Here is a 12,385-nt window from a genome sequence, read left to right on the forward strand (position 1 = left end):
ATAAAATATAATAACAAACACTTGCTAAATACCAGGCACCCTTCTAAGTGCTTTATGTGTGGTAACTCATTTTGTTAACTCCTAGCAAAACCTTATGATTTGGCACAAATTGCTGTTTTATAGAAGAGGAAATTTTGGCACAGAGAAATTAAGCAGTTTACTCAAAGACAACATAGATGTAGAAAATAGATAGGTGATGAGGATATACTGTATAACAGGGAATTATAGCTATTATCTTATAATAACCTGTAATAACCATTAATCTGCAAAAATACTGAATTAATATACTTTAAGCCTGATGCTAATAGTGTAAGTAAAAAAAATACTTCAATTACAAAAAAGGACCCATAGCTAGTAAGTGGTTGAATGAGGAATCAGACCCAAGCTGCATGTCTTCAGGGTTTGTATGACTAACCATTGCATGGTCCTACCCACCATATGTCAATCTGTAGTCCTCTTAACAAAAAGTCTTAATCAAGTTCTGCAAGGTAATCTTTTGTTCTGCTCACAACATTGTCTTAAAATATTGACAATAAGAAGAAAATTTCCTACTCTTTTCAAGGCATGTTAAGCACAAGGAACTCACTGTAATACACTCAAAACAAGTCAAAATAAAATTGAACTGAACTAACAATCTGGTTTCATTCCAAAGAAATCCACATAAAGTGACACTGGTGGCTTAACTTGTATGTTTTTAAAAACATATCAATATGCTTTAAACTGATAACATGCACTTTTATGTCAACAAGAGTCAAAATTCTTTTTTCAGCAAGAGCTGAAGCTCTAGATGCATGGGCATGGACTGAAATTCTTTTTTCCCCACATCTATTGCCTCTTGTATTTCAGTTCAAATGTCTTAGTGGATAGATATTGGATGTTGAGCTATAAATTCAGGGGTCTTGATTTTCTTCTTTTCAAAGTGTAGAGTGGTAAAGACATCCTGGAATGTGAAGTCAAGTGGGCCTTAGAAAGCATCACTGATGGAATTCCAGCTGAGCTATTTCAAATCCTGGAAGATGATGCTGTGAAAGTGCTACCCTCAATATGCCAGCAAATTTGGAAAACTCAGCAGTGGCCACAGGACTGGAAAAGGTCAGTTTTCATTCCAATCCCAAAGAAAGGCAATGCCAAAGAATGCTCAGACTAATGCACAATTGCACTCATCTCTCACACTAGTAAAGTAATGCTCAAAATTCTCCAAGCAAGGCTTCAGCAATATGTGAACCATGAACTTCCAGATGTTCAAGCTGGTTTTAGAAAAGGCAGAGGAACAAGAGATCAAATTGCCAACCTCTTCTGGATCATGGAAAAAGCAAGAGAGTTCCAGAAAAACATCTATTTCTGCTTTAATTGACTATGCCAAAGCCTTTGACTGTATGGATCACAATAAACTGTGGAAAATTCTTCAAGAGATGGCCATACCAGACCACCTGACCTGCCTCTTGAGAAACCTGTATGCAGGTCGGGAAGCAACAGGTAGAACTGGACATGGAACAACAGACTGGTTCCAAATAGGAAAAGGAATACATCAAGGCTGTATATTGTCACTGTACTTATTTAACTTATATGCAGAATACATCATGAGAAACGCTGGGCTGGAAGAAGCACGGGCTGGAAGAAGCACAAACTGGAATCAAGATTGCCGGGAGAAATCTCAATAACCTCAGATATGCAGATGACACCACCCTTATGGCAGAAAGTGAAGAGGAACTAAAAAGCTTCCTGATGAAAGTAAAAGAGGAAAGTGAAAAAGTTGGCTTAAAGCTCAACATTCAGATAGCTAAGATCATGGCATCCGGTCCTATCACTTCATGGCAAATAGATGGGGAAACAGTGGAAACAGTGGCTGAGTTTATTTTTCTGGGCTGTAAAATCACAGATGATGATTGCAGCCATGAAATTAAAAGACGCTTACTCCTTGGGAGGAAAGTTATGCCAACCTAGACAGCATATTAAAAAGCAGAGACATTACTTTGTCAAGTAAAGTTCTGTCTAGTCAAGGCTATGGTTTTTCCAGTGGTCATATGTGGATGTGAGAGTTGGACTATAAAGAAAGCTGAGCACCAAAGAATTGTTGCTTTTGAAATGTGGTGTTGGAGAAGACTCTTGAGAGTCTCTTGGACTGCAAGGAGATCCAACCAGTCCATCCTAAAGGAGATCAGTCTTGGGTGTTCATTGGTAGGAATGATGTTGAAGCTGAAACTCCAATACTTTGGCCACCTGATGCAAAGAGCTGACTCATTTGAAAAGACCCTGATGCTGGGAAAGATTGAGGGCAGGAGGAGAAGGGGACAACAGAGGATGAGATGGTTGGATGGCAATACGGACTCAATGGACATGGGTTTTTGTAGACTGCGGGGTTGGTGATGGACAGGGAGGCCTGGAGTGCTGCTGTTCATGGGGTCGCAAAGAGTCGGACATGACTGAACTGAACTGAAAGAGTATAGAGAACAGTACTCTAGAGTTGAGAAACAAGAGCAGAGCTAGCGATTTTGATGTGTAGGAAGGCAACAAGAACGGCACTTTGAAATTAACTTTTTAATCATGATGTGACCCATAGACAGATGATATTATTGATGCAAACTTCTTGGTTCCCATCAATTCAGTGAAGTATTCTTGCTAACCAGGCACTATATTCAGTTATTTCTAAGATGGTAAAGGATTGGCTATGCTGTCAGTATGCACATATAAGCATTTCATGATGTTTTAATATCAATTTTTGTGTGCTTCATGGTTTACAGTTTGTGATCTGGAATGCTTATTTTTTATCCTATTTTGCCCCTAAGGGATCAAATCTTTCTATATCTCAATTTCATAGTTTATGAATGAGGGGTTTAGCTTATATCAGTGGTTCTCCACCCTAGTTTCATCTTAGAATTGCTTCAACTACTTTAAGAAAATTCAGACTCCTGGACCTCATCATGGACTAATGAAATCTGAATCTCTGGGGACAGGACCTGATCATCTGCATGTTGTAAAAGCTCCTCAGATAATGTTAATTAGAAGTCAGGCTTGAGAACCATAAATTAGATTATCTAGGTATCCTCCTGGTTTTAGATTTTACAGTTTGAACTTATTTGCTTATTAGGTTACAATTGCAGATATATTTATGTTCTTCTGGAGGCCAGGGATCTTTCCACAGTTTGGGTTTTAAAAATGCTCTCTCAGTCTTCTTTTTCTGTCTCCATCAAATCAAAGAGAAAAATACTGGTAAATGCTAGTTGCTTCCCCCAAATCCTGGAACATGTTAAATGACAATTAGAATACTGGAATGACTAAACTTTAATCGTGGGGTGCATCTCTTCTCTATTCTTACCAAGGCAACTGCTTGGCTACCCCTGCTTCTCATGAATATTTGATTAACGTTTAATCAAATGCTTTATTAAAGGAGTGACTCCTTAGAGTTTTATACATCTATCAGGTTGCTGATGCCCATATATGGAAGAGGCAATTCTTTCTAAATCTGAATTGCTTAAAAAATCTTTATAATATATAATAAAAAGTTTAAAATACAACACAGTTGTATAGAATAATAATTCCTCTTTATCCTCCCACTTTTAAAGTGACATATGATAGCATGGAGCTGTGTTATCTTTAGGCATCTCCTCCTCCCAGTTAGAAGGTAACTCTTTGAATGCAGTTGTTGTGTCTTTCATCTATCTCTCAAAGGTCCAAGTGCTGGGCTATTAGGCAGGTGCTCCGTAAATTCTTGCTTATTATGATTGTGATGCAATGCAAATGCATAGCTCTAGTATGCTCATAATTTTCATAGATGCAAATACATATCACATACATGTATGTTTGCATATACATATATGTATATACATGTTTGTATGTATGTGTGTGTGTATATCTATATGTATATTGAAAGTGTGAGAGTAATAATCCTTTGATGCCCTAGCTGCCATTTGCAAAGTTTGTTCCTGCTCGCAACCCTTTGTTCTTTGCTGCCAAGAATATTTGTGTGTTTTCCCTCATTATGATGTAGAAATTACTCTTACATCATACCTGGCTGGTTTATCTGGCCCTGCTATCTCCCAGTATCCACTAAGTAGGCTGACATTCTGTCCTTCGGTTCTTTGCTTATTTTTGTCTACTCATATAGCTGGGTATATCACCTGGTTTGAAATCTGGTTATCCACTTGTATGTGTAATGAATCCCTGGCCTGGTTATGTTGCAGCAAGATCTATTTGGATGCTGGCGATTGGCTGTGTCACTGTATTTTCTCTTCAGCCCTTTTAAGCTCACAGCTGGTTGATATGTAATTGCTGATGCATGTTCTCTAAGAATGGAACTTGTCTGGCTTTTTAAGTCATTTTTCCAATCCACCAAGGGAACCTCCAGTAAATGGGCTCTAGAAATGCTGTGATGACTGCAGCATTTTCAAATTCCACAGCAATTGTTGAGGATATAGACTTTTAGTTACAGTTTATTCTTTCAGCTTGGGCTAGGGAAGTGGTTTATAATGTATGGCCAAGTAGAGTTATTACATGGAACCCACAGAATGCACATGTTTATTTTTTCAATCCGCACATTCCAAATGTATATTGGAAATAATCATTTGTATTTAGTGCTGGTGAGTTGATCCATGAAATGTTTAAAAGTTAAGCAATAGTCTTTGTGCTAAAAATGTTGGCTATCATGGCTCTAGAGAGTAATATAGGTCACTCTATATCAAGTCTAGTTTTGCTGTGGTTTCAATCCATGTTCACTTCTTTTGGACAAGTTATGACACCATTTCATTGAGTAAGTTTATGAGAATCAATTCTACTTTTGTTCCATGCCCTGTACTAGAGATTATATGATCTGAGAGGACCTCTGAAGTATAATCCTTGCTTTTGAGGAATTAAATTTTGTTAGGAAGTTAAGACTGTATAAGAAGTTTCATTGAAATTTCTTGTAAAGTTTGGGCATAAGGACTGAAGCTTGGGAATAGTTTGGAGAAAAGGTGGTTTTTATTAAAGAATTTCCAAACTAAGTTCGGTGGGATCGGAGAAGAAATGGTCTCACTTCCCAAGGTCTGAATTAAGGGTCTTTGGTGAAAACCAAATGAATTTCTTTTTATTGCTTGGAAATGGAAAAGCCTAGTTATTTTAGCTGTAAAACCAAATGGGAAATGATTATATGCACAGTGGTTAAGATCATGGACTTTGTTTTTTTTTTTTTTTAAAACCTGGGCTTGTATCCCCATTAAGCTGGCTACAAGTACTACATACCTCATAGAATATTGTGAGGAGTAACTGAGATTGTGCAAATCAAGGGCTAAGCACAGTGCCTGACTTGTAAGAAATTTAAATCAATAATTAACAAAATGGAAAGACAATGAAAGTTTAAAAATAGTGAAGAATAAGAAGTGGTTCTGAGACATAAAAAAAAAAAAAAAGCAGCAGAACTAGGACCTTGGGACCTCCTTTCTTAATTCACCATGTAGATTTCAGTTGAACACAGTAGGAAACTGCTGAGAGCCACAGGAGACTGTTTTTACATGATCAAAGTGGCCGAAACTGTTGGCTTACCTATTTACTCACCAGGAGCTAGGGGAAAGACTGTGCTTGCATAGGGACAAGGCCAAGGAAGAAATAGTCCAGTCAAAGCTAAATGATTAAAAAAAAAAATAAAGTGGACTCTGCCACAGCTTTGGTGGTGGTGGTGGTGGTGGTAGAGAATAGAAGATGGAAGAATTAAACTGTAAATTTGTCTTGATGTAATTATTCCTGTTGACCTTGTCACCTTGTAAAGGTTCAGTATAATTTGGTTCTAGAAAAATCTTATCCTCCCAAAAGGTAGAATCTATCTTCTGAGTGCACATATAATTCAGAATCTCCTGTTAAAACTGAAGTTTAAATTAGCAATTCCATATGTTCTAATTCTATATTATGAATTCTTTAGCTTTCCTTAATATCTGTAAAAGAGAATTAGGGGAAATGACACAGGAAAAACTTACAAATTGTTGATGCTATTGAGCCATAGGTGTAGTGGGTTTCATATGGAGTTGAGAGAACATCAGTGGCGATCTTTGCAACTTTGGCCTGGAGAGAAAGGGAAGTTAGAGTGGAGGAACTGGATACTAAGTAAAAGCAGTTAATTTACTGCGGATTACAAAAGGTCAGTTTTACTGGCTATTTGCCATTTGAAGATCAAAATAAAACAAATGATTAAGAAATTTGTTTAAAGTAAGGTACAAATATTGTTAATGTGAGTGAGTTAAAGTTGCTCAATTGTGTCCAACTGTTTGTGACCCCATGAACTGTAGCCCACCAGGCTTCTCTGTCCATGGAGTTCTTCAGGCAAGAATATGGGAGTAGGTTGCCATTTCCTTCTCCAGTTGTTAATGTGAGGCCTTCTAAATGTGAAATTAGTTATATACAGTAAAGTCATTTCTCATTTTGTGTTTCTGTCTTTCTTTTATACTCACTTCTCTTTCCTCTCTCCCTTCCTCTTTCCTTTCTGCCTTCTGGCCTTCCTTCTAAAAAAATATATTGTTTCTTTTTCCTCTGAGGTGTTTTTGGCATCAGATATTTATCTTTCCCAAAGTCAGATCACATATGGACCACATATTACCTGTAGATTTATTGTATATACACAGAAAGTTTTAATTACTGGTTCAAATCTCTGCTCCTACTCAAAATGAAATGTTGAAAACAGTTGACTGAAGTCAGAAGGACAACTGTAACCTCTAAAAAAAATTTTTTTTTTGAGGCAGGATAGAATTACAGCTTTTACTGGATATTATATTTGCTAGCCCCATGGGATCTGGGACATTGAATGTTTTCTGCTTTATTTCTTCTGTAGCAGTTAGACATATTTAATATCACTCATATGCAGAAGTTTTTTTTTTTTTTTTTAAGCTAACATGGTCAAACTAGTTTTCATAGAAAGGAAAAGAATGCTTCAGTTCAGTTCAGTTCAGTCGCTCGGTCGTGTCTGACTCTTTGCGATCCCATGGACTGCAGCATGCCAGGCCTCCCTGTCCATCACTAACTCTTGGAGTCCACCCAAACTCATGTCCATTGAGTCGGTGATGCCATCCAACCATCTCATCCTCCGTCATCCCCTTCTCCTCCTGCCTTTAATCTTTTCCATCATCAGGGTCTTTTCAAATGAGTCAGCTCTTCGTATCAGGTGGCCAAAGTATTGGAGTTTCAGCTTCAACATTAGTCCTTCCAATGAATACTCAGGACTGATCTCCTTTAGGATGGACTGGTTGGATCTCCTTGCAGTCCAAGTGGATCAAAATTTTGGATAGAGTATATTTTTTGGTTCAGAAGCTTAAAATTAATATAATTTCCAAGTTGATCAAGAAGATAAAAATACAATGACTCTCCTTAAATCTGATGTCTTGGGATAGGAATAGCAAGATGTATTTGCTGTTGTCTTAGGCTCTTGCTCTTTATGTTTTATGTTATGACATTTAACTACATAGTCATCTGGATAGTAATGGAATTCTACTTTGGTAGGTTAGACCTTTCTTCATAGTGGCTTTATCTTAAAATCACATCAAAAGGTTTTATTATCTATATATGTTTATCATATGAAAAACTAACGTAAGACTGATTTTAACTCTAAGGTAGACTTCACTAGTTTTCTTCTTTGGTATTAAAATGTGAATTTTTTTCAAAATAACCCAAGTTGTTAATGATGAACAGACTGGAAGGCAGTGGTGGTACCAATGCATAAACCGCAGGCTTTTTCCTACATACCAGGTTCTTGTGGTTCGGTGGCAGTTCTGATGTATACCCATAGGGAAACAACAGCATCTGGGAGTAGGAATGGAAGGTAATGTAGGCCTTGATTGATTTTAGGTGGCTTCGAATGAAGTCACTGACTGCTTTGGTCTCTTTCTCGGACTCTGGTGCAGGACCCCGATAGATCTCCTGACACGGATCATTGGTGTTAGGGAAAGCTGCAGAGAACATGGAGGATTGAGATCAAAATCTGTCTCTTTCTTCCCCTACCCCCCAGTACAGCCTCTACCTCTTCTGATATAGATTCACATTTTTTTTTTTAACATTTTAGTCTTCCAGGTTTATGGGCTTCCCCAGTGTCCCTGGTGCTACAGACACTATACAGTACTTTGCACACATGACACAGAGTATGACAGACTTAGCCCACTTGTTATTCTTATTCTTAGCCTTGTTTATTTCTCTTCCATTTCTAAGGGTCATGGGAATAATGCATCAGAAGTAGCTATGGGCCTGGAGTCAGTTCCAGTTCAGCCTCAGATTTGACTTGTTGGAGGCTGGTGTACATTACCTTCTTTGAGTCTGAGTTTCTTTAATCTGTTTCATCAGGCAGCTTTCACTTAGGGATATATGTTTTTATCATATTCCCTAAGTGAAATATAATTAGATGAAGATGAAAATAGGTAGAATATAATTAGATGCTGAGGTGGTATTTTCAACAGTATTAGATAAAGAAGAAATTTATGAATTGGGGTATTGGTAGTTTCTCCTTGAATGAGTGTAAAATCATAAAATCATATTTGTGTAGATAAAATCATATTTGTGTAGCAGCTGTATATCATCTGGTGTAGCAGGCCTCTGCTTTTCTATGAAACCTTTCCACTTTCTTTGCCCCAGATGTTTCTTTTCACTAAACATTCGAGGAACTGCCTATTTGTCGGTTCTGACCACTGGTATTTGTCAAATTTTATCAGACCAGGGCAGGAAGGGAGTTGAGACCTCTGTTCAGATGAATTTCTGGGTTGCACCTGATTTTTAGCAAGATATATTAAGTAAGAGATAGTTTTATAAACAATCCTACCCCCTACTTCCTCCCATTCAACAAAACATTCATAATACTTCTAAAGTAGTGGTGATTATCTTTCATTTATTTTTAGTTATAGCTTTCTTTTACAATTATTATTATTATTTTTAAACTTTTTACTTTGTATTGGGATAGTGATTAACAATGTTGTGATAATTTCAGGTGGACAGCAAAGGTACTCAACCATATATATATACATGTATTCATTCTCTTCCAAACTCCCCTCCCATCCAGGCTGGCACATAACATTGAACAGAGTTCCCTGTGTTGTACAGTAGGTCCTTGTTGGTTATCCATTTTGAATATAGCAGTGTGAACTTATGGTTGCTGGGGGCAAAGTTGGGGAGATGGGATAGTTATGAAGTTTGGGATGGACATGTATCTTTCATTTTTTAGATTAGAAAATTAATGCTTAGTGAATACCTATCTTTCCTAAAATAAGTAGATAGTTTAACTAAATTTGGTGTCTAAACACTCTTTATAGCTATTTCCCTTGAGATCTTGTCTGCTACTTACAGTTCCATGAGACATTAAAGTTCCTGTTGAGGTCAGTTCCAATGCATTTGGAATTTTGGTTCCTAGAACGATTTTTTCTCCACATGCGGTTCTACAGGATTGAATGATGGAAGTGTTTACACAAGTTTACGTTTTTCAGTTTGATTATTTCAGATTCTCTCTGCAGGTGTCTATAGCTTTATTTGAAATTTATCTAGTTAACCTGAGACTCATTAAAGAAAATATACATTTTTCTTATAATATTTTCAGAAACATTGTTTTTATATTACTATTTTAAACTGTTGTTTATTTCTGAGTATTAAAAAGTAATCCCTGATGTTCTGAAATTATCTGTAGTTTGAATTTTAACTTCATTACACCTTTTACCATTTACAGATTCAGATATAATACAGGTCAAATTGTGATTGTTGGAGCATAATTTTCAGAAAAGAACTTTTTGTGATAGTATCAGTCCGAAATCTCAAAATTAATCTTAGCAACAGCAGGGCATAAAGAATTCTCATAAAAGACAGATACCTGTGTCACTCTTTTATTGATTTTTTGATATAATTATTTCACCTCAGATTCTGTCCCAAATTGATTGAATACAGTGACTTTGGTTCTGAAGTCAGTATGTTCATAATGTCTCTAAGTGACTTTTATTCTTAGCTATAAATACTTTCACCATATTGTGTAACATACATTTCCTTTATAATTACTGCTTTATTTCATTTTTCTCCATTATTAGCTTCAGGAGCAGAAATTTCATATTATTTCAAGGACTCCTGTGTAACCAGGAAATCATGCTGTCCTTAGTCTAAATTGAGTTTTTGAATTGGGAATTAATGGGTTAGCTAAACCTTAAACTTAATGCCTAACAATCAACGTACATGCGTACTAAGTCACTTTAGCCATGTCCTTCTCTTTGTGACCCTATGAACTGTAGCCTGTCTCTGTAGGCTCCTCTGTCCATGGGATTCTCCAGGCAAGAATACTGGAGTGGGTTGCCATGCCCTTCTCTAGGGAATCTTCCCGACCCAGGGATCAAACCTGCATCGGCTCTGTCTTCTGCATTAACAGATGTATTCTTTACGACTAGTGCTACCTAGGAAGCCCCAGTGTGCATGAAAGTCAGTAAATAATATATTATCTAAATTCAAACAGGAGATTACAGATCAGTACCTGTGTCCATGACCAAATATATCCATCAACATTGAATACAGGAAGAACATAAAAATTCATCCGGTCCAGGAGTTTAGTCATAATCTTGTTTTTACCATAAGTTTTGGTTGCCTGTAGGAGTAGGAAAAAATTAAGCTATTGGTATAAAGTTTAGTTACCATATGGAGAGCTGTGGTTATAATTGTAATGACGACAACTCCTTAAGTCATTTGCCCAAGGTCACATTATTTCAAACATATTTCACCTAAACTGCATAAAGATAAATGACCCATATAGATGACAGAAAAAATTACACTTATTCAGACTAGTGAAATGAATTTGACCGAATATTCTTTAAAGTGAAAGTCACTCAGTCATGTCCTACTCTTTGCGACCCCATGGACTATACAGTCCATCGAATTCTCCAGGCCAGAATACTGAAGTGTGTAGCCTTTCCCTTCTCCAGGGGATCTTCCCAACCCAAGGATAGAACTCAGGTCTCCCACTTTGCAGGCAGATTCTTTACCAGCTGAGCCACAAAGGGAAGCCCGGATATTCTTTAAAGGATCATTTAATTACCAAGACTAGTATCATTCCACACGTAGAATGCAAGATAACATTTCATAGAAAGAATGAACGCCAATTGAAAAATTAGCAGTACAATTTAAGTAGATTCTTACCCTCACATCTTTAGGTAAATAGAGATTGAGTGTGTAAGCATGCTGCTAAGTTGCTTCAGTCGTGTCCGACTCTGTGCGACCCAATTGACGGCAGCCCACCAGGCTCCGCCATCCCTGGGATTCTCTAGTCAAGAATACTGGAGTGGGTTGCCATTTCCTTCTCCAGTGTATGAAAGTGAAAAGTGAAAGTGAAGTCGCTTAGTCGTGTCCGACTCTTTGCGACCCCATGGACTGCAGCTTTCCAGGCTCCTCTGTCCATGGGATTTTCCAGGCAAGCGTACTGGAGTAGGGTGCCATTGCTTTCTCTGGAGTGTGTAAGCATAGGAACATGTAAATATTGGAGAGGATTCATGAATTAATTATAAGTAAGATTAAAGAGAAAAACACTCTATTAATAAAAAATTAGAATATTTAGATTGACCAGTCAACTTTTCTCACATCAGATGGAAATTTCTCTGATTATTTGGCCTTTTTTGGCTAACTAAATTCTCTCATTATTCTTGGACAATCTCTTCCACGTTTATCTGCACTAGAGCCAAGATGTTTCTTTTCATTAAAAAATAAGTTTATTTATTTGTGTCAGGTTTAAATTGCAGCAAGTGGGATCTTAAGTTGTGGTATGTGGGACCTAGTTCCCTGAGCAGGGTTTGCACCTGGACCCCCTGCACTGGGAGCTGAGACTCTTAGCCACTAGGCCGCAGGGAAGTCCCAAGTAAAGATGTTTCTTATAGGCCTATCTTGTGTGTTCCTTTATGGCTTAAGTAAGCAGAGCCCTCAGCTGAAGAACTAAAACAACTGCAGGGATAAATCAGTTCGATTGGCAGATTCATTCCTAGTGGAAATAAACTTGCCCTGAAAGTGGTTGTGATGTCGTATTCCAGCAGCATGTTATATGCAAAAGTTGGCAGAAAAGAGAGAGTTAAAAGATCGTGGGAATCAGAATACAATAGAAACAGAGTGAGAGGAACAACAAACTTATAAACAGGATTTGTTGTTGTTTAGTCACTAGATTGTATCTGACTCTTTTGCTATCCATGGACTGTAACCTGCCAGGCTCCTCTTGTCCATGGAATTCTTCAGGCAAGAATACTGGAGTGGGTTGCCATTTTCTTCTCCAGGGGATCTTCCCAACCCAGGGATCGAACCTGCATTGCTTGGCAGGTGGATTCTTAATTGTTATGCCACCTGGGAAGCCCATAAACTGGATTTACTTTTTTAAAAAGTGAGTTATTTTTCACTTGGAAAGGAAATTTAAGTATGAAACTTCCAAAAGTGTGTGTAG

At 37.4% G+C, this 12,385-nt stretch overlaps 1 protein-coding gene across 3 annotated transcripts in view; it reads right to left on the minus strand.

Moving 5' to 3' along the window:
- Positions 1-12,385, minus strand: part of CPA3 (carboxypeptidase A3) — a 32,159-nt gene that overhangs the window by 6,154 nt on the left and 13,620 nt on the right. For 2 of the 3 annotated variants that reach the window (XM_027543856.1, XM_027543847.1), the window contains 4 exons: positions 10,445-10,555; positions 9,284-9,374; positions 7,702-7,904; positions 5,946-6,030 (listed from right to left, as the gene is read on the minus strand). In XM_027543856.1, the coding sequence (XP_027399657.1) occupies positions 5,946-6,030; positions 7,702-7,904; positions 9,284-9,374; positions 10,445-10,555 (490 nt within the window). The remainder of the gene's footprint in view (positions 1-5,945; positions 6,031-7,701; positions 7,905-9,283; positions 9,375-10,444; positions 10,556-12,385) is intronic. The other variant, XM_027543865.1, reaches the window with a different exon arrangement.

Source organism: Bos indicus x Bos taurus, chromosome 1 (assembly GCF_003369695.1).
Source record: "Bos indicus x Bos taurus breed Angus x Brahman F1 hybrid chromosome 1, Bos_hybrid_MaternalHap_v2.0, whole genome shotgun sequence".
Taxonomy (NCBI): Eukaryota; Metazoa; Chordata; class Mammalia; order Artiodactyla; family Bovidae; genus Bos; species Bos indicus x Bos taurus.